The sequence below is a fragment of the Petaurus breviceps genome, unplaced genomic scaffold (assembly GCF_028583685.1).
Source record: "Petaurus breviceps papuanus isolate PSGF00001 unplaced genomic scaffold, PetGlider_PUasm1.0 178, whole genome shotgun sequence".
Taxonomy (NCBI): Eukaryota; Metazoa; Chordata; class Mammalia; order Diprotodontia; family Petauridae; genus Petaurus; species Petaurus breviceps.
Window position 1 is genome coordinate 18,312,326 of NW_027185777.1, and position 23,523 is coordinate 18,335,848.

Sequence of the window (23,523 nt, forward strand, 5' to 3'; positions counted from 1 at the left end):
TCTTCCTCTTCTTCTTCCCCCTTCCTCTCCTCCTCCTCCTTTTTCTTCTTCTGGTAATTGGGTTTAGTGATTTTCCCATGGTCACACAGTTAGTACATATCTCAGGCAGGATTTGAACTTAGGTCCTCCTGACCCCAAGGGTCAGTGATCTATCCACTGTACCACCTAGCTGTCTCCAGAATCCTTCTTACTAAGACGGACTAATTGGGTATATGGGGAGTTTTCAAGTGGATCCTCCAGGACTAAGAACCTGTTTGTTCTATGAGAAGGAACTGAGAATAGGTCTTTAGCTGACCTTTCTGAGTTATATCTAAAACCTTGGGGCAATGACATGCCCCATTGGCTAGTGCCATGCCTGCCGCTGTTTTTTATAATCAGTAGGAGGCTGGACACTCTCTATTATGCCTTTGGAATCCTTGTAATGACCCAATACTCTTCTGCTTTCTATTTGAACTGTCATAATAGTGAGTATGCTGGCTTTGGAGTCAAAGGATCTGGGTTTGAATCCTGGCTTTGCTACTTACTACCCAGATGTCCTTGGGCAAGTCACTTTAGTTTGGGGACTTCACCATTCTCATTTTCAAAATGAGGGAATTCAATTAGATGCCCTGTGAGGTCTCTCCTAACTCAAAATTTATGCTAATACTAGACCTTTTGAAAAATGCTGAATGAAACAAGCCACATGTTGGTGTCAATAGAACATTGTCTCCCATGGCTTATCAGAAACAAGAGTATACTAAAACTGTTTCTAATATTAGTGTTTGTGTATTTAATTAAAATATTAGTGTTTGTATACTTCATTAGATGCTAGAATGTAAGTTCCCTGAGTGCCAAGACAATTTCACTTCTATCCTAGTGCCTAGCCCCAGCACATAAGTAGTTGTCTAATATATTAGTTAATTGATTTCATCCAAAACTTCTCAATTGTAGCAAACATTTCTATGTGATAAGTAAAGTGTTACCTATTTAATGAATAAAGAAACTTGGGCCCATGGAAGCTAAATGATTTGCTCGGAGTCATACAATGAGTTAATGGAAGAAACAGGAACAGGGTTAATTCTAAAACCTAATCTTTCTCCCTTAATTACGGACTCATCCTAGCCCTGGTGATAACTAGTCTACAGTCCTAGAGCTGGTGTAGAGGTTCACATCCATTCCACAGCAGTCCAGGCCACCCCAAGGTCCATGCTAAGTGAACCCACACTTCCAGGTTAATCCTAAGCAATCAGAACCTCCATCGATTCCTCCAGGGTCAGTGGGGAATGGCTCCAGACAGACCAGAGCACACCAGAGCTGGGCTAAAACCCTGTGTTCCACCAGGGCTAAACTAGAACCCACTATTACCCTGGGTTTGAGGGGTTGAGGAAGCCTTCTATAGTAAATAAGATGTTACATCTCCTTGGCTTAGACTGTGTTTCAGTTGTTAAGAGACAATGACATATATCTGTCTTTTCCCAGCCAGACCGCATAAAGTTAGGCTATAAACAGGAAAGTTATCACTTTGAGTTATCCATCTTGGTTTAATTATTGTTAGAAAAACGTTAAGTGCTCCTGTTATGGGTAGTAGCTATTTTCTAAGTCATTCCGTTGGCACTCAATAAATGTTAAAAGATGAAGGAGAGAAATCATTTTAAAAGCACTTCTCTAGAGTGTGCTGCCTTGGGGTTAATCAGGAGGGGACCAAAGCTACTTGGAATTCTGATTATAGGTGTGGATGTGGTAGGGACCTTAAAAGCATCCAGTCCAGCCCCTTCGTCTTATAAAGAGTAAAGTGAGACCCAGCGAGGCTAGTTGACTTGTCCAAGGTTACACAGCTGGTTAGTTGTAAAGCTAAGATTTGCCCCCCAAATCCTTTAATACCAAATCCAGAGCTCTCAGCCCTGTACCACGCTGCCTATTTTATGTACTTGCAAGACTTTTTCCAGGGACTCCAGAAACATGACTTGAGAGGAAAGTGCTACAGAGGCTATAAAGTAGGAGTTTGGTTTCTGGAATCTGCATGGACTTTTTCCTGCTGTGACTGAGAGCTCCCCCTTCCCCCATCAGGTGCTAACTAAACTTTATGTTCCTTCTCTTAGGGGACCACTGGATTTGAAGCACAGATTGACAAGTGTTTGGAGCTGGCAGAGTATTTATACAATCTTATAAAAAACAGAGAAGGATATGAAATGGTGTTTGATGGGAAGGTATGATGGCAGTCTGATTTACCTAATCCTAACTTTGCTCCAAATGATAAATTGTTGGTGTCTTGGGTAAATCATGTGCAAGGAGCAGTGCTTGAGATTGTAGTTTCCATGATCCAGAATGGTCACTTTACCAGTATATTCATGAGATGCAGGGGCTATAAAAACTATTATCTAGAGGTTATCTTAGACTCCTCACTCTCTCATACCCTGTGATTTAGCAATCAGCTGCTAAATTCTGTTTTTTCTATACCCCCTTCCCTCCACTAATACTGCTAACACTATGATACAAGCCTTCAGCACCTCATGGCTGAGCTATTCCAATAGCCTGCTGGGTGGTCTCTTTCTGCTCTAGACCATACTCTACTCAGCTATCAAATGGATCTTCCACAGGCACAGGTCTGACCATGTCACATACATGTCCTATTATATAAGTCCTCCAGTGGCTTCCTATTGCCCCAAGGATCAAATATAATGTCCTCTGTTTGTCTTTTAAAGCCCATCACAAACTAGCCCCTTCCCACCTTCCCAATTGTCTTATACTTTATTCTCCTCTTGATACTCTGTATAGATAGCATATTGAGTTGGGAGAAATCAAAAGTCCATATTGGATGGAACATATACAGTGAATGAAAATTAATCCTAAAAAAAGTAAGTTGGAGTCAGACCATAAAGGATGTTAAATGGCGGGGTTTGTGTTTGTGTTTTATCCTGAGTCATGAAATGGTTTTTGAACAGGGCAGTGACATGGACATAACTGTGCCTTTGGAACATCATTTTGAAAGCTATATGGAGGAGGGATTGGATAGGGGAGAGACTGGAGTCAAGGAGACCAGTTAGGAGGCCCTTACAAAAATCCAGGTGAGATATAATGAGGGTCTGGAATGGCAGCAGTAAGAATAAAGAGAAGGAGACAGACATGGAGAGAGATGTGGAAGTGAATTAATAGGTCTTGTAAACTAATTAGCTACAGAAGTGAGATGGGGAAAGTGTTTTCCTGTTTTCCAGTATGATTTTTACTATTTCTACCCCTTCGCTACCCATTAATTCTGGAATATTTTTTTCCTAGATAAATGTGTCACAAAGACATGTCAATATAAATATCTCACATCAACTCTCCATACTACATTTATAGGATAAATTGAGGCCATAGAGATAATACTACTGGGTTGGTGTCTCCTGGTTTTTTTTTTAAAGAACTGTATCTCTCTACCTCACCCAGACTGGAAGTGCAGGGGTTACTCGTGGGCCCATTTCCACTAATGATTGTCAGAAACTTTGACCCGATCATTTCAGACCTGGGTCAGTTTGTCCCTTTCTTAAGCAAACTGGTACCCCCTCCTCTCTTCTGATGGGCTTATATATTAATGCCAAACTTTGTGCAGACAACTAACGAGCATAGTCCACTGCTGCTCAGAATTCCTGAGTGCAGGAGATCCACCAACTTTAGCCTTCCTAGTAACTGGGGTTCTAGATATGTGCTCCCATACCTGGATCTCCCTATTTATTATAATCATATCTATATCATATCCTGTCATTTATTAAATAAATTCACTGTCAATATACCAGCAATCAGTAGGTGTCTCACAAAGCATAAATCAAAGAATACCAATTTAGCAATCATCAATATTAACCTACTTCAAATATTAATTATAAGGCAAAGTCTTGTTTGTTTTTTTCCATGTAGCCTCAGCACACAAATGTCTGCTTCTGGTATATCCCCCCAAGTTTACGGCACATGGAGAACAATGAAGAAAGAATGAGTCGCCTCTTAAAGGTAAATTATCCATGAGTTCCTGTGACATATAGATTGCGTTTTATACATATGTATGTATGTAGGTATGTACAGACATACACATACACATGATGTGACATATTTAAGAGAAATATGACATCTGTACATTGGTTTTCCAATTGGGCTGTTACATACTGTTTTGTAAGCATAGAGTGCTTGTTAATAGTAATTTGAGGAAACCTGAAAATTCCTGTGCTCTCAGTACCTTCATTTACTTCCCTGTGCTTACAGAAGAATTTATGATGTCTTAAAATAACTAAGTGATCACCCTTCCTCCATTGTGTAAAGCCAAGCATGAGCAGCTTTCCAGAGGACTGCTGCTGTGAACAGCTTTCAAGGTTCTGATTGCACAGTATAGTGAACTCTCCATTTATTCAATAACAAATCAGAGCAAAACATTCACAAAAAATCAAGGTACAGCATTCACCATGTCACAACTCAACAACTTATCACTAAAATGGCCACATAGTTTTCACCAAAGTGCAACCATTTAGTAACTCAATCATTCAATCATCCTTAAGGAGGCTTGCAAAAGTACAAAAGTCAAAGCCCATAATTACACTCATGGGGTGTAATTAAATTATAATTTCACCAGTCACTACTCAGACAATTTCATCAGTGACTACTCAGTATCCACGAAGAGGTCGTTTCATCTTGACTCAAGGCAGTCAGCTCCCACCTGAATCCATGAAATTGTCACCTGGGTTCAAAGGCAGACAGCTCCCAGTTCCTTGTCCAGCTCTATGTGCAATTCCTGCTCCACATTGGAGCTCACAGTGTCCAGTCCATCTCAAATCCTTCACAGTCTCTGTTCCTGGGAAGATAAGGCTTAACAAAGCCACAGTAATATTCATACACATTAACAAAGCCACAACAACATTTGTACAAAATACCACTACCACAGTCATGCTTCCTCAGTCTTTGGCATCTCCAGCTGGCCCTTAGAAGTCTTGCCACCACAAGCTCGAATTTTGTGTCAGTTCTCAGCTCTCATTTCTCTTCTCAGTCCTTCTCAATTCTCAGTTCAGTCCAGTCTCCAGATGCTAGCTGAGAAAAATTCTCTCTCTGTCTCTCTCTGTCCCTCCCCCCCACTCCCCAGCAGCAGTGACTCTGCCTCCACGATGCTTACCCCAGGAAACTCTGACTGTCCAGATTGTGTTTTTCCTTATATACATATTAGCTTCTCCCTGTTCAGCCCCTTCCTGTTACATCAGCAACATGGGTCCATACCTTGTTGCTTTACAGAGGCTTAATTTGAAACAAGGTGCTAAGTACTTGTTAGCTTGCCAATACAAAGGGATCTTTGAATTTCATTACTATTACACATTGCCATAAGCAGAGCAGTAAAGATGGCGGCAGGTACATGGATGGAATGTTGAAGTGAGGCTGGAACACTCAGGCTTTAGACAGGCAGCAATGGAACCCAACCTTGGTGCCTCTAACTGAAGTACTCCGAGCTAAGACCTTGGGAGAGCTCGGCTGTGTGTGGTTCAAGGGAGCCCATCTGAGGAAGGCGACTGAGAGCAGGGTTGTGTCCAGAGGAATGGGAGCAGGATGGTGAAGGGCCTTGAGAGTGTGCCATGTGAGGACTCATTGAAAGCACTGTGGGCACTGAGCCTGGGAAACAGAAGATCTCGGAGAAGTGATTTGTTGCTGTTATTGTCGTTCAGTTGTTTCAGTCATGTCTGACTCTCCATGATCTCATTTGGGGTTTTCTTGGCAAAGATACTGGAATGGTTTGCCATTCCTTCTTCAGCTCATTTTTTAGATAAGAAAACTGAAGCAAACAACTTAAGTGACTTCCCCAGGGTCACACAGGTAGGAGATGTCTGAGGCCACATTTGAACTCATGAAGATTAATTCTTTCTGACTCTAGGCCTGGCACTCCACCCACTGTGCCACCTAGCTGCCATATTGGAAGTCACTAGAGAGGTACAACTCATATTGTGTACCCCTCCCAATGCTCCCCAACATCCTGATACAAGTAAAATCAGTGTAAAACGAACATTAAAAGCAGTCTTGAAGGGAAAAAAAAGTCCAGGAAGGCTATCAACCTGGAAAAGAAGGATGTAAAGGGAGAGGCTGGGCCTTGATGACAATAGTAGGATTTTAAGGGTATATACAATAGAAATAAGTAAACATAGTATGTATATGTCTGTATACACACATATTTCTACATTGTACACATGTACATTTGTACATGTTTGTACAGGCATGTAAGTGAATTTGGGGTCTTTTTTTAGTACTTATCTGTGGGGGCGTGGGACCACATGATGCAGTAGATGGTCAACCTCAGAATCAAGAGCCGAGTTCAAGTTCTGAGTCTATTGGTTGTACAAGTCACTCAATCTCTCAATGTCCAAGGTACCTCTCTGAGATAGGATTGCTTATCCTTTTCATATTATAGATTCTTTTAGCATCTGATAGATACTAAGAAATCTATAGATTTGCTCTTATAATAATATAGGGTTTGGGTTTGTTTGGGGTTTTTTTTGACGCAATTGGTGTTAAGTGACTTGCCCAGAGTTACACAGCTAGCAAGTGTCTGAGGCCATATTTGAACTCAGAATCTCCTGACTCCAGGGCCTACACTCTCTCCATTCTGCAACCTAGCTGCCCCCCGAATAATGTTTTTAAATGTATAAAATAAAACACTTAAGATGACAAAGGAAACCAATTATATACTGACAGTTGTAAAAATATTTTTTTTTAAATAAGATCATGGCCCCCAGGTTAAAATCCGAAAATTGGGAGTTTTTATTGATAGAAAAGTATACTCACCAGAAGTTCCATTCACCAACGAAATCAAAGGTCCTCACCTAAAAACAACCAGGGGAGAGCCACCTCCTTTGTGTCAGAGAACTAACCTAGCCCATTGCCTGAATTGTTAAGGGACATGGAATAAGTTATTACTCTGCCTTCACTTTCTCTACGTAGCATGCAGAGCAAAAGCTGCCCTGCAGAACCTCTCTCTAAGGGACTGTATGGGCAGTGGGCCTTTTTAGAAACTCTGATAAAGGGCAGCACCCATCTAGTGACCCCTGGTGAGTCAAACACACTTTTGGAGAAGAAACTCCTTTGAGGTTATACCTTATGTCCCTCTTCTACAGGGATGCTGGCAAGGGCAGGAAATATGAGGGGGTAGTTGGGAGAAAGTAGGAGAAGTGAAGAATTTATTAATTTAATTTTGGGAGAAATATGTTTTTTTCTTCTGAATTATCATAGATTTGCTCCCCAAAATAGTCTTAGAAATGGAAAGGTATATGTGGTCTTTTTTTATCATTTCCAAAATTACTATAAGTTTCATCTCCTGAGGATTGTGGCTAAAAGAGAGTTGTTTTGAATTCTCAATTGGAAATTTATTTTAGCTTGGATGAATAATCTGCTTTTTGGTCCCACCTACAGGGACAATGACAGATGTATTCTAGGAAGGAGATGCTTTAGAATATTGATTATATGAGAAGGAAATCTGTGATTTTCCTGAGTGTCGGGGATGATGTTTTCTTATTTAAATTATAAAAATTGCCTTTATTAGTAACTAACTTTACTTATTTTAACAAGAATGCTAGAAACAGATGACTTCATTATTTTTTCTTTCCCTAAATGAAACCACCAACTAGGGTAAGAATCAATTCAATTGAACAAATTTATTAAAGACCTACTACCTTCAAGGCACTATGTTAAGTCCCAGCAAGCCAACAACAAAAACACAATCTCAGGAAACTTATATTCTCCTGGAAGGATAAAACTTGTACACAGATGAATATAATACAAGGTAGGATGTGAAGGGAACTAGGGAGAGATTAGGCTAAGCACTGTAGTAAAAACTGAGTCAGAAGAAAGTACTAAAAATGAGAGACCAGAGAAGGGGGAGTTAGCATCTGAGCTAATCCTTGAAGGAAGATAAAGATTATGAAATTTATTCAATGGTTGATTTGAAAAATACTTTAAAGTTTGCTAAGCACTCTACATACATCATTTGATTTGAGGCTTAGAACAACCCAGGTAGCTAGATCCTCCAAAGAAATATTACTAACCCCTTATTACAAGTGACTGTATAAAGTAACAGATAGATGCTAGGTTAGGAGTCAAGATGACCAGAATTCAAATCCTGCCCTTCTTCCTCCTAGTAGGTGTGACCATATGCAAGTCACTTAACCTCTTTGTTCCTCAGGAGATTCCATAGGACTTATTTTCTATCTTGGAATGAGTTGGGTTAGATCTGTAATTGGTGTAGGGAGTTCCCATAGCAGGAGTTACAAAACTGATTACAAATTACAAACCAATCCCTCCCACATTCAAATTTACACACAAGGAAATTGAAACTCATTGACTTTAAGTGACTTGTCTACATTTATATAGCCAATCATCATTAGAGATGGAATTTGAACTTGGGTTTTCCTCTCTAAAATCACAAATGTAGGTTTTAGCATATTATATAATGTATAATAGAAATGGAAATCTTTCCCTGGGAATCAAGTTTAGCATACCATTGAATCTTTAACATGCTTTTGACAATTTGAAGATTGGAGGAAGATGGTGAGAAACCCATAATAAATTCTCTTTTCTACCCCTAGGTTTTCATTACTAAATCTGTCTTGATAATTACTTTAGCTTTCTGGTCACTAAGAAATGGAAATGTAATCACATATGGATTTTAAGTTTAATCTTTCTCCATTTATATCTAAAATGAATGAGAAAAACAGGTTTGAAAAAAGAGTTTTGTTCAATGAAAAGCCCTTCAAAAATAATCTAACCAGCAAAGGGCTGAAGGGAAACAGTTGGTCAGATATAACAAATAAAAAGGACCCATAAAACTGATGGGGGGTTAGTTTTCATAGCTATACATGCGCCTTAAAGAGGGGCCAAAACAGGACCAGGGTAGTCTCCACTTTCCCCAACCCTTGGATAGGGCCAGGGCCTAAGACCAAATCAGTCCCACTGAGGCAAAGTTGATTACCAGCCAGAGGGAGTACCTTTGATTGATAGTAAGGAATTGTGGGGATCAGATCCTGATATGCTAATTAGGTAACCTGTTAACCTAATGAAGGCAGGAATGTCTCCTAATAATAAGGAGACTGGGCCATTATGAATGCTAAGCAGGGTGTCCCATGGTAGGTGGGTTAAAAGTCACTATATCCAGCCTATGTATAGAAATAAGAAGACAGACCTCTGAATAGCAGAAGTAGTTTCCAGATATAGATAGCCTTACCCTCACAAATATTTTTTTCAAATTTATTTACTTATAACATTCTTTTTTAAAGTTTTGAATTCCAAATTCTCTCTCTTCAATCCCTTCACCACTCATTGAGAAGGCAAGCAATATGATATCAATTATATATGTGAAATCCTGCAAAACTTAGTTCCATATTAGGCATGTCACCAAAAAAAAGGCAAGAAAAAGAAAGGAAAAAATTATACTTCAATTTGCACTCAGAGTTCATCAACTCTCTCTCTGGAGGAGGACAGCATTTTTTATCATGAGTCTTTCAGAATTGCCTTGGGTCATTGTATTGATCAGAGTAGCTAAGTTGTTCACAGTTGATCATCATTACAATATTGCTGTTACAGTGTACAATTATCTCCTGCTTCTGCTCATTTCACTCTACATTAATTCACATATGTCTTCCCAGGTTTTTCTGAAACCATCCTGTCCATCATTTCTAATAGCACTGTGAGGTCTAGAATTCCCCGGCTGGGAAACTGTGTATCTCCCTAAGGGCCAATAACCCAGTGCACTGGGATATTCTCAGCTTCCCCAAACAGAAGAGTTAATTTTATACCAAAGAAAGAGGCCAGGTGCTCCAGATTGATTATAGATAGTAGTTTAATCAATAGGATTACTTATAGTAATTACACTAGTCTAGGGTGACTGCCAGATGAAACGGTCTCAATAATAGATCAACCCCTCCCCGGCCCCCCCAAGACCCCAGGAAAGCCCAAGGATAATTATAGAAATCAGACAAAGGGAGGAGGAGCTATAGAGTGCTTCCTTGGAGATTTGTGGATATTTTAGGATTTCCAAGCTTGGGCATTAAACCAGGGCTGTTGGCTAAATGCCCAAACACAGGATTATGTACTGATCATGTACTGGTCATGAACTGGTCACTTGGTCGGTATTATGGCTTTTACTAATCACACTATCTAAGTTATGGTCACAGTATCTAAGTTATGGTTTTCGCCAGTCACAGTGCTTAACTTATGGCTTTCACTTCTCACTGTCTTTTATGGCTTTTCCCCAAGAGGGACTCCACAGCACAATTTACCATCATTTGTTCAGCCATTCCCCAATGGGTTGTCATCCCCTCAATTTCCAATTCTTTGCCACCACAAGAGCTACTATAAATATTTTGCATACATATAAGTCCTTTTCCTTTTTCTTTGATCTCTTTAGATACAGACCTAGGAATTATGTTGCTGGGTCAAAGGGTATGCACAATTTTATAGCCTTTTGGGCATAGTTCCAAATTTTACTCCAGAATGGTAGGGTCCATTTACAATTCCACTAATAGTGCATTAGTGTCTCTATTTTTCCACATCCCCTCCAACATTTATAATTTTCCTTTTCTGTCATCTTAGCCAATCCAAAAGTGTAAGGTGATACCTCAGAGTTATTTGAATTTGCATTTCACTAATCAGTAGTGATTTAGACATTTTCTGTGACTATTGATGGGTTCTATTTCTTTTTCTGAAAACATCCTGCTCATATCCTTTGATCATTTATCAATAGGAGAGTTTTATTTTATAAATTTGACTCAGTTCCATATATAAATATATATATATATATTCACATACACCCACACAAACACACACACACACACATATATGAGAAGTGAGACCTTTATCAGAAAAACTTGCTGTAAACATTTTTGATAGTACTTCTTTACCTATGGTATCTTTTAGCAAAATGAAGTTTTCCTTATTATCTCTTTTAATTGAGTCTATTTTTACTTTTGCTTTGTCTGAGATCATGACTGCTACCCTGATTTTATTTTTACTTTAACTGAAACATAATAGATTCTGCTCCAGCCCCTTATTTTAACTCTGTATTTGTCTTTCTGTTTCAAGTGTGTTTCTTGTAAACAACATATTGTGGGATTCTGGTTTCTAATCCATTCTGCTATATGCTTCCAATTTATGGGTGAGTTCATCCCATTAACATTCACAGTTATGATTACCAACTGTGGATTTTCCTCCATCCTATTTTCTTCTGTTTATCCTCCTCTCTTTTTTTACCCTCTCCCTCCTCAAACATCTGTTTTGCTTTTGGCTACTGCCTTCCTGAATGCACTCTCCCTTTTATCTCCCCCACCTTTCTCTTATCTCCTTCCCCTCTTCTCCTTTTGGGTAAGATAGATTTCTGTTATCTAGGTGGCACAGGGCCTGGAGTCAGGAAGACCCATCTTCCTGAGCGTAATCTTACCTGAGACACCTATTAGCTATATGACCTTGGCTAAATCACTTAACCCTTTTTGCTCCAGTTTCCTCATCTGTAAAATGAGCTGCAGAAGGAAATGGCAATCCATTCTGGTATCTTTGCCAAGAAAACCCCAAATGGGATCATGACAACTAAAAAGACATCTAAAATACAACTGAACAACAATAATAATTTCCCCTCTGCTGTAAAAGCTCTTTCTTAAGCACCTCTTTTCTGTGACATAATTTCTACATTCTTCTTCTCTTTTCCCCATTCTTTTCTTTCTCATCCATTCATTTTTTAGGATCATCCCAATGTAATCAATTCATTTCCATGCCTTTTGTCTATACAGTGTCCTTCTAATGGCTCTAATAATGATAAAGTTCTTAGGAGTTGCTTGTATCACCTTCCCATAAAGGAATGCAAACAGTTTAACCTTTGTTGAGTCTTCTATACTTTCTCTTTCATGTTAATCTGTTTATGCTTCTCTTGAGTCTTATATTTGAATGTCAAATTTTCTACTTAGCTCTAATCTTTTCATTAGAAATGCTTGGAAGTTCTCTATTTCGTTAAATATCCATTTTTTTCCCCTGAATGAGTATACTCAGTCTTTCTGGGTAGGTTATTTGTAATCCTAGCTGCCTTGCCTTCCGGAGTATCATGTTCCAAGACCATCACTTCTTTAACGTGAAAGTCACTCATTTTTGTGTGATCCTGACTGTGATCCACAATATTTGAATGGTTTCTTCCTATTTGAAATTTTTTCTTCTTAACCTGTGAGCTCTATAATTTGGCTATAATATTCCTGAGAGTTCTCATTTTGGGATCTTTTTCAGGAGGTGATCAGTGGCTTTCAATTTCTATTCTACCCTGTGGATCTAAAATATCAGAGCAGTTTTCCTATATAATTTCTTGAAATATGATGTCTAGGCTCCTTTTTTATCATGGCACTCCAGTAGTCTTATAATTCTTAAATGATATCTCCTTGATCTATTTTCTAGGTCAGTTTTTTATCTCATGAGAAATTTCACGTTTTCTTCAATTTTTTCATTCTTTTGACTTTGTCTTATTATTTCCTAATGTCTAATGAAGTCATTAGTTTCCACTTATCCAATTCAAATTTTTAATGAATTATTTTCTTCAGTGAGTTTTTGTATCTCTTTTTCCAATTGGCCTATTTTGCTTTTTAAGGAGTTCTTTTTTTCAGTGAATTTTTGTCCCTCTTTTATCATTGGTCAGTTGTGATTTTTTAAGATATTATTTTCTTTAGTATTTTTAGTGCCTCTTTTACCAAGATATTGATTCTCTTTTCAGAATTTTCTTGCATCACTCTCATTTCTTTTCCCAATTTTTCCTCTACCGTTCTTATCTCTCTCTTTAACTCTTTCAAGAATCCTTGTTGGGTTTGTGTCCAGTTTGCAGGAGGAGGAGGGTGCTTCTTTGAGGCTTTGCTTATAGCTATTCTCATATCACTGTCTTCCAAATTTGTGTCTCCCCTGTCACCACAGCAGCACTTTAATCATCAGGTTCTTTTTTGTTGTTTGTTCTTTTTTCAGTCTATTTCTAGTCTTTGAACTTTATTCTAAAGTTAGGTTTTGCTCACCAGGGTAAGGGGAAGCACTGTCCCAAACTTTGGCCTTTTTCATGCTCCTGTTTTCAGAGCTTTCTGGGGGCTCTGCAATGTTTTGGTGCTTCCAAGGTAGTGTTATCCTGGAAGAGGTATGGTCACTGCTCTCCAGGACTGCCCTCTGGCCTTTACCCAGGAAGGGTCCCTGTTCCCCAACAGCCACAAGTACTAACACCCCTCTCTACCCTGAAACTATAACTATGGCCCCTGCTCCCTTGTGACCAACCACAAGGGCTCCTCTCTACCCTGCAGCTGAGACCCAGAACTGCATATGGGTAATGGAAATGCCAAGAAGCACCTGGTCCTGCACACAGTGCCACCTCAGCATCCCCTATAATTACTTTCTTACCCGTTGTCTGACCCCCTTACCATCTCTGGGCAGTATGAGCTCCTAATACTGTTCCTTCTGTGGCCACTGTTGCAGCCACCCCCTAGACCAGCACTGCTGCTACAGTTACATGTGCTCCAGGCTGGCCCCCACCACAGTGGTACAGGCCTCTCCTTCCAACCTCCTAAGTCGTCTTGGGCTGGAAAAATGCCTCATTCTGACCCATTGTTGGCTATGCCACCATAGAATTTGACTATGTGACATGTTGTTTGGACAGGAATGCTCAGAGAGTTCAGCTGGATTGCTGTATCTACTCTGTCATTCTTCATGAATACAATTAAGATGAAAATCTGTCCTTATTATGCAATAAGATTGTGATCACATAAGGGGCTCACTCTGATAGACACTGAAGCAGAAAAGGGGCTTGTGATAGATTACTGATTATTACAATACAGATAGACCCATGTGAAGTAGGGACAGATGAGTGGTAACAGAGGGCTCTATTCAGAAACGCCGTTATTCAGTCTTGTAGGGCGCTTCCTCTGGACTCACAAGACAGATATACTGATAGCAATGTCTCTGGTTCCTTTTGTCTTCATTACACTCAGTCATTATCTCCAACTCTTCTTTCGCCTTAATACAGTCTATTATGGCTTGGAGGGCTTACAAATGGGTAGGAATGGATCCAGAATAAAGAGTAGAGGCAACATTGGATTGTATTTTTAGGAAGGATGTACAGTAAATGCTTTTTAAATATTGAGTAATAGAGGAGGAAGGCTGATTAATGAATGCAACCTTTAAAGTTCAAAATTAGTTTTCTTCATCTTCTTTTATTATTGTTGTTATGAGTACTTTAAAAGAAGTGAATGGCACAGTGGATAGAGGGGCCAACCTTGACATAAGAAAAAAAAATTGTTTGAATCCTGCTTTTGACATATTACACAGGCTGACTATGTGACTGTGGGCAAGACATTTCACCTCAGTGCCCCCAAGCAACTCTCTAAGCCTGTTAGTAAGAGAGGAGTTTTCTGTCTTTATATCTGCATTCATAGAAGGAATTTCTCCATAGGGAGTTTTCAGTGGGCATAAAGAGACAGAGAAAGAGAGAGAGAGAGAGAATGTAAAGTCGTTTTCAAGCTTTATCATGCTGCCTCTCATAGCTAGCTATAGGAGTATTAATATCTTGTGATTTGTTAATATACAGTAGAAATAGATTTTCTATGCCTTCGCCCCTGCCTAATTCCTGCTACTTTAACATAAGCCCTCTTTGAAGAAAGCAAATGTTTACTCAAGCAGGGGAAGTGTTCACTGGCCCTTATTTTAACAAGCATGAGAAAGCTAATGGACCAGCAGTAAAGAATGATCCCCTAACACCCTTCATCTCCACTTCCCAGCCCCAGTGGGGCTCTTGTTGATTAGATCTCCAGTGAACTCTCAGTTTGAAGGAGAGGGAAGCCTTTTCCCAGTGCGTTTTTTTTATTCTGCCGATCCAGTAATAGAGCAAGATGTCTAGAAGGAAATGAGAACTCAATGCATTCATCCAAGTCATCAGATCTTACTCTCCCTTTGCACTCATTGTTAGCATTTAATAAGTTGTCACTGATATTCCATTTACTTGGCACAGCATCTTCTAGAAGTATCATATCTATTTAGACAGCTGTGGATTTGCTACGTTCAAAGGCAAGTGGACTTTGATACTGTTTATTCCAAAGTCTGTCTGACATGTGGACTGATAACAGATTAATGTTTTGACCTTTGGTTTTCACTAATCTGAGAGAACAGAAGTGATCACATTTCACAAAATTCTGCCATTTAGATGCTGTTTGCTTGGGTTACCCATTTTAAGTTGGCACTTAATGTCAAGTCCGTTGTGATCAGTATCTTACATGTTCTGAATAGCCACAAAGGTCTAGATGTTAAAGGACCCCATATAAATTGATCCTTCCATTTGAAGACATTAAATCTAACAAACAGCTAAAACTCAGAAACAATTAGGGATTCGTCTTTGTTTTTTAAGTTTTTTATATTCATATAGTTCCCAAATTGGTCTCAGAAACTAGAGTTCTTTTTCTGATTTGATATTTCTGGTCCTGGTTGTGCATATAATCAATAGCTAGTCTTTAGCCTCAGACTTGCATCTTCCACATCTACTTTTCAGGGCATTCTGTCCAGCAGCACTATATTTTCTAGCAGGATTTAGTTTTTTAATATCTATTACTGCTTCTGTTGAGGTTCACTCCCTGCACTCAACCTAGTACTCTAACTAGATAGATTCCAGTTTCAAACCCCAGTTCAGATTCAATGCTCATCCCATGGGAAGAGCACCATTAGAGGAAAATGTTGAGCACGTATAAAAGTCTATACAGAATTTTAGCACATTCCAAGAGGGAAAGGACCTAAGAAATCACAAAATCCAGCCCACTGATTTTATGGAGGTCACAGAGAGGTTAAGGGCTTTGTCCAAGGTCAGTTACAAAATAAGTAGAAGAGTCAGGGAATTGGACCCACGTCTTCTGATGCCAAATCCAAAGCTCTTTCTACTATTCCATCAATTCTAATAAGTAATCTAGTCCAACCCTCTCTTTTAATAGATAAGGAAATCAGATTTGCCCAAGAACACTCAGTGCATTTATTTGTTAAATACAATCCTATAATCTAAACTAAAGATTCCATATGTGTTAGTCATTTTAAGGAGAGAAACTGCAGGGTAGCTATTAACAGATGATTATGGCAAGGGATAAGAATTCAGAAATCACAGGATTATAGAGATTATCACTTTGATTTTTTTTTAATTTCCATTAATAGAAGCTAAATATCTAGGAGAGAAAAAGAAGCACAATCTCCATTTCTGAAAGGCAAAATAAATTGTTGGGCTTGTGTCTAAAATAAACCTGAAGTCCCTAGGATGACTAACATTCTTGTGCTATCATTCATGACAGTATCAGATGGTTTTTTTTCCTGTTTATCAGTAAAACATACATTACCTCACAGAAACTATACAAGGAAAGATACAGTTTTAGAAAGATATGTTGATAGTGAGAATATTTACAAACTTACTATTCAAGAATGCAATTTTCTCTCTCTCTCCCTTTCTTTCGTTTCTCTTTCTCTCCCCATCTATCTCTCATGCTCTGTCTCTCTTCCTCTCTCTCCTACTGTCTCTTGCTGTCTGTCTCTGTCTCTGTCACACACACATATGCACACATGCATGCACATTCCTACACACAGATACAAATGTCCCATTTTCCCTGGGATTCCTTTCCTTTCCATTTTGTAATTAGCAAACCTGACTTTTCATACTACTTTTTGCTTTTTGTTACAAAACTCTTTTATATCCTCTAACTTTATGAGCTCACTCAGAACCAGGTGAAGTAAACAATAGTGCAAGTATTATGGTAGCCATTTTACAGATAAGGAAACTGAGTCCCAAGAAGTTAAATGACTTACATAAAGTCCAGGTATTCTGACATCAAGTCTAGTACTCTTTCCATTATACCTCACTGCCTCTTCTGAGCCAAAGACAGGGATATTCTTTGAAACTTTTGTTTGGGCATCTGGAATTAAAATTTATGCTACTATATAGAAAGCTATTTTTATTGTGCTCATTCTGAATAGTCTTGATGTGTCTAGTAAGTCCCCACTATGTGCTCTTCATTGTTTTAGGCTAAGGGGATACAGAAATGAAAAAGACAGTCCTTGCCTTTAAGGAGTTTAAAAGTCTAATTAAGGAGATAAAATGCACACATACAAAATGACTAAAGAACACTGTATAACCAAGGGTTCTAGGTAAAGACTACAAGTGCAATTCTTTAAAGTGGGGGGGGGGAAGTTAGCCAATGTTGTTATGTAGAACCTTATGAAGGAGGTAAGACTTGAGTGGAGCCTTGAATAGTAGACTGAGTTGGGACTTGATTCAATAGGCTGTGGGCAGCTAGGGGACGCCATAGTGCACAGAACACTGGTCTTGGAAATTGGAAGACTCATCTTCCTGAGTTCAAATGTGGCCTCAGACACTTACTAGCTGTGTGACCCTAGGCAAGTCACTTAATCCTGTTTGCCTCAGTCTTCTCATCTGTAAAATGATCTGGAGAAAGAAATGGTGACAGTATCTTTGCCAGGAAAACCCTAAATGGGGTCACAAAAAGTCAGACATGACTGAAAAATGACTCAACAATACCAACAGCTTCATAGGCTTAGATTTACATTTAGCTGTTGGAGCAGAATTCATTTTGTGAAACCAAATCTGTTCTACACTTCTATTAGATTTATACTTAATGTGCTACTCTGCCCACATCTTCACATCCCCACTCCCAGTTGGACAGTGTAAATACCTATTCCAAATTATCTCCACTTCAACAGAATACTATGATTTTTAGAAACTGAAACATTACACACAAAAAAGACTTAAAATGGAATATGATGAAATTGGGGCACAGAAAACTTAAAATGCTATTGAAATGAATGGAAGTGACTACTACCTTATTTGTCTTCTGACTTTCCTATCCAGGAAATATTATTTCTAATGTATTTATATTTATTGGGTTTGAATAGCTATTAGACATTCTACCTTCTAGCATAATAATAAATAATTTACACTCTCTCCTAAGTAATCACTAGTGCCCTCTAAAAATCAAAGCCAGTAAGGTAATGCCTCAATGTTCTGGTGATCTGTTGTCTTGGGTACTTCCTCCAGTGATGAAGATCACAACCCATCTGTTCCCTTCATCCTATGCAACGATTGTCCAAATACTCCATGGGGACCCTTATCAGGGAGTCATCTCAGGATCTCTTGGCTACCAATGGACAATTTGGACTGTCAAAAGGATTGTTTGTTTTATTTTGTCATTGGTGTAGAGTGACCTCAGGTCAGAAACTCTTTCCAATACAAATTAGCAGCTGTTCTATAAATGTCACATTTCAGAGAGTTACCTAGGAGCACTGAGATGTTAAGTGACTTGTTCACCATCATTCAGACAGTATGTATCAGAGACAGGACTTGAATCTTGACATCAAGACTAGCTCTCTATCTCTCATCATCTCTAGCGCTCATGCTATCTCTCAGTTATCCATCACAAGAAGGTAAAAAACACTATTATACCTAACTTGTTAGTGTGAGACCTCACAAAACTCCCATCGTTTCTTTCCCATAATGGCACTGAAGATCACAGAATCAAATATAATATTAGAGTTGGAAGAGACTTTAGAGATAATCTCTTTCAATCTCTTCTTATATATGAAGAAACTATGTCTTGGATGAGGATACATGGCTAGTAATTGGCAGATCAAGGTCTCAAATGCATAAAGCTTCATTCTAATGCTCTCATCACTATACCATGATATCCTTGAGATCTTAATGACATTTTACTGGTAAACCAGCAACTTCATCTAATCTCAAGAATATTCATCATTTACTCCTTAAGGGGAAAACAAATATGATACTGAGTTTTTTAAAGGAAAACCTAGTTTCAAAAATTTTTTTTAAATCATGGGGTTTTTTTATATTTGTCTAAATAGAAAAACACAATCATTTGGTTTCTTCCACAGGTTGCCCCCGTGATTAAAGCCAGAATGATGGAGTATGGAACCACAATGGTCAGCTACCAACCCTTGGGAGATAAAGTCAATTTCTTTCGCATGGTCATCTCAAATCCAGCAGCAACTCATCAAGATATTGATTTCCTGATTGAGGAAATAGAACGCCTTGGACAGGATTTATAATCATCCAGCCAACCAAGCTATCCCAGCTCTCTAGCTAGACAATTAAGTTGTCACAAACTGTGTGAATGTATTTGTAGTTTGTTCCAAAGTGAATCTATTTCTATATTGTGGCGTCAATGTAGAGTACAGTTTAAAAAACCAGGAAACATTGCTCCTTTTAAAAGTCCTTCCTTAAGTTTGAGGATGAATACCTCTTTCATAATCAGCAGTACAATTAATAAGGAAAAGCTGAAAACTGTTCAAAATGGTTCCCCCAATTCCAGCAAAGTGAGCAAAGTTAGTATGTATTTTCGTTTCAGAGTAGTAGGGTTGAATGGTGCCAAATTTGCCCCCAAGAGTCACAAAAATGTTCTTTGGGGTAGAGTAGGAAAAAAAGACAAAATATAAAATGTATGTTGAAAATAAAAACTCTTGCCTTTTTCATAGTATTAGAAAAGAGTTTCTAATTTACCTATAGAAACATTTCAAATGTATTTAAATACATATAATTTTACAAAAGGAAATATATATATATAAAGAAGATCCTATTTTGTAAAGTATAGATTTTTATTTTATATGGGTTATAAAAACTTATGGGGCAGAAATGAAAAACTAAACAGATTTTTTTTCTTTCTTCCAGTGAAGGCACATGAAATACTTAGTAATGCTTATTTTGAAACATAGACCCACAAATTCTTAAAATGTGGAACAACTTATTTCTACATGTCTCACAGCTTGTCACATCTCTAAGGTTTACTATTTCAAAACCTCCCAAGAGCATTGAAGCTCTTTAAAAAGCTAAATCAGATCAATTACAGGACAACAATAGGGTACTCTTCCCAATTAAGTTTTCCACATGGTCTTCCCTCAGCTGACCCACTTAGTACATAGTATTCACCAAACCTCAGTCTAAGATTCTATTAGGATGATTTTCTTTCTTCTGCCTTCCAATGCTTTCCTCCCCTCTGAACAGTTGATGCTTATTTTCAAAGTATCTTCCAAATAGCTTTGAATAATTAGGTCATTCAGATTAGGGAAATGGAAAACAAAATCTAATAAGAACTGAGCAGAAGTGATTGAAGCATGCTCTCAGGGTGTGATAAGCCAAGAAAATTAAACTCCCACTTGGCAGAAAAGAGATCTATGTAAAAAAGATGACTGAAAGATTTCTCTACATGTTATATTACCTTCAGAAGGTGACAAGAAAGAAGTCATTTACATCACAAATTCTTACTTATTATCCCCATTTATCTTTAATGATAAGTTCACTAATATCTGGCAGGAGCAATTGAAATAATATGGATGATTCTTTTCCTCCCATACAAGCTTAAATTTTCCTTAATTCCCATAGTGAGACACCATCTTGAGTAGATCTTTGATGGGTTTACTATCTTCCCAAGAATACAGAACAATGACCAAAGTACTTGTAGCAGCAGTTCCCCCAAGTTAGAATAGCAAAAATTACTCTTCTAGGTCTCTCCCAGCAGCCTCTTATATTGGGGATATTAAGGTAAGGGGACATATGTCCTTGTCCTTGTGAAACAACAACATATAAGGAAGTAGGCATAGGGAGAGTTTCCTAAGTTCATATTGCAGACCCTAGTTGCTTATTTATAAGACATCCACTAGGCTCTCCCTCCCTCCACCCATGTTGAGAAATAATTGAGGGTCATAGAATCTCTATGAACAGTTAAACTACAGGTTCAGAGAGTAAGAATACTCATGAACATATACCTTTATGCTGATTTTGATCAAAATAAACCAGAAAAAGAGGGAGATCCTCTGCCTGACAATAGCAGCTATATACCTGCCTATTTGGGTGAAATAACAAACCCTTGCATCCTTTCTCCTTTGTTTCATGTAAGAATTGGCTTTAATTATGTATTTTTAAATACATGGCTTTTGGATCCAGCTCTCCTCTTCCCCTATCAGTGTATTCACTGGAAACATTAGAAGATAACTTTATACATGCCTTTGTATTTATTCTCCAGTGGGACAAGAATGTCATTCAGGGTATTTGTTCTGCAGCGAAGCTTCCTGCGCCTTCCTATGAATTGACCTTCAGATTCAGCATATGATTATGTGTTAAGGGCTTTTGTGAAGTGGACCAGCAATTAATTGTGATTTTTATTAGGCCAGATCTCTAACAAGCCCATCCTTCTTGAAGACAATGAAGCTCAATGTCCTGTTCTCTCCCCTTTGTAGTCTGGGATGCCCCTCCCTTCTGGTGCCATCTATTAACTCAAAGAAGATGCCACTTTCTGTGCCAATAAGTCAATGGGATTCAAAAATTCAAATCCTTGCACCTAAAATTATAGCCTAATTTTTACCAAAAGGGTCCCTGCCCACCCAACCCCAAGGAGTTTCTCTATATTTAAGAATATTTTTGCTTAAAACTATGCAGCTGTCCCCATCTATTTATGACCTAGTGAATAAGGGCAAGATCAAAAATCCAAGAAGATCCAGAGACTTTGAATTAAAATATTTTAAAGTTTGTCAACATTCCCCTGTAAAGGGAAAACCAGTCTCTGAGAGTTAGCCCAGGTTCCCTTTACCAAGTCCTACATATGTGAGACTGTTCTTTATAACCCTTGGAAAGTTTTGGTTTTAGCTTTAACTAGAATCAACGTGGCCATTTTCGTTTCTGAAGCAATATTGTGTTTCTTTCTTTCTTTAAAAATACTTGAAAAAAAGTGCGGTGCGTTTTTATTTTATCTGAAATGTAGAAACGGTACTGACTTTGTGTAATGTCACAAGGATGTAAAGAAAGCAAGAAAAGAAAACAAATTGTGTCTGTAATTGTGTTGCCTTTTATTCTATTGATAGTCCTGTCTCGTCCCCTCAGATTGAGGCCGTGCACTTTAGATTTAAACTGTACAGTGTTGCAAATCAACATGTGTTGCTGTATAAGCTTGTACAATATATTATGGATATGTCACTTTCTGTGTGGTAGCTGTATTGAACCTTGATATTGTAAGAACTACATCCACATTTGTCCCTGTATTATCTCTTTGCTCAGTTGTCTGCCCTTCATATCAGCTCTAATACAGAACATGCCCTTGCTGCTAAACCCCTTCTTGGGAGATCCACTATGACAATAGTGGGGTGTTTTAATGAAAATCAAGGCAAGAGTCCCACTTTGTCAAGGAAGATAGAAAAAAACCCACAGTTAGAGCAGTATCTCTACCTGCAGAAGTCATCGATATTCCATCTGAGGGGCAAATAGAATACATTGTATTCCTTAGACTAAGAGCAAAGGGCATGGGTGAAGACATAGTACATAGAGAAGGAAGAGGGGGATAAATAACTGGTTTCATCTTGCACGTGCACTTCTGTTTTTCAATGCTACGTACAAACACTGTATATTTATAAGTTATGTTGCCAGAACACAGGACACATCAGGTCTTTCAGGAGGTCATTGGATATTTTCCCTCACTACTTCATTTCCTGCAGCCAGAAAAAAGACATATGTCAACCTGTTCTTCTGACCAAATAGAAACTTGTGTTTGATCAAAGTATTTTATCTGTGTTGTCTCTTGAAACCCAAATAAAAACAGAAAATGTGGTTACACACCAATGGCTGAAATGTTTTTTCCTTTCCTTTCTGACATTGCTGATTTGCTGAACTGTCATTCATCATTAATTATATACAATATTTTCTCATGAGCACCTCAGCATCTCATACAAGAGGAGATGTTTCTTTCCTACCTGTTGTTTTTTTATTGTCATTTTGTTTTGTTTTGTTTTCCAGAGCCCAAAGCCCTGAAGAGTCCATTGAGACATCCAGCATCTGATTGGATCACAGAACCTCAAAGTTTTCTCAGAGGGGTATCCAAGGACTGAACAAGAATCTTCTCTATGGTATTTCTAACAAGTGGTCACCCAGTCTTTGTTTGAAGACTTCAAATGAAACAGAACCTACCAACCCTCGAAGCAGCCCATTCCACTCTAAGACAGAGCCAACTGTTAAGAAGTTTTCCCTGTTAAGTCTCTATAATGCCCAGCACACAGTAGGCACTTAATTTTCATTGACTGACTGGCCATGAGCATAAGCTTGTCTCTTTGCAAATTCCATTCATGCTTGAGAGTTGAAACTCTTAAGAGTATAGATGTCTTATTCATGGCAGACATGTCTGCTGGGCCAGATCCAAAGCATGATGACTGCATATTCATCAATGGAAGGTAGAGGTACAGAGACAGCCTCATTCCTCTAAGTCTAAATCAGCAACAACTCAAACCCCAAATTCATGTGGAAAGGGTAAAGGAAAGCTATCATTACCCCCAAATCACATTAGTCCAATGCACCTTCTGTGGTCAGAATGCCAATGTCCCAAAATTAAACTGTGTTCCTAAATTTGTGAAGCCAGAGGAGGGCAAATTTCCAACCAAACCAGAATTTTCAAAGATTTATTATAGAATTGGAAGGAACCTCAAAAGTCATCTAAGCACAGATTTATTGACTAAGACATTTTGTAA

The 23,523-nt window shown here is 38.4% G+C and overlaps 1 protein-coding gene across 1 annotated transcript in view; it reads left to right on the forward strand.

Moving 5' to 3' along the window:
* The window catches only part of GAD2 (glutamate decarboxylase 2), an 86,832-nt gene extending 64,214 nt beyond the window's left edge, over positions 1-22,618 (forward strand). The window contains exons 14-16 of the mRNA XM_069086328.1: positions 2,079-2,186; positions 3,871-3,960; positions 18,895-22,618. Of these exons, the coding sequence (XP_068942429.1) occupies positions 2,079-2,186; positions 3,871-3,960; positions 18,895-19,068 (372 nt within the window). The 3' untranslated portion in view covers positions 19,069-22,618. The remainder of the gene's footprint in view (positions 1-2,078; positions 2,187-3,870; positions 3,961-18,894) is intronic.
* The last annotated feature ends 905 nt before the right edge of the window (positions 22,619-23,523 follow it).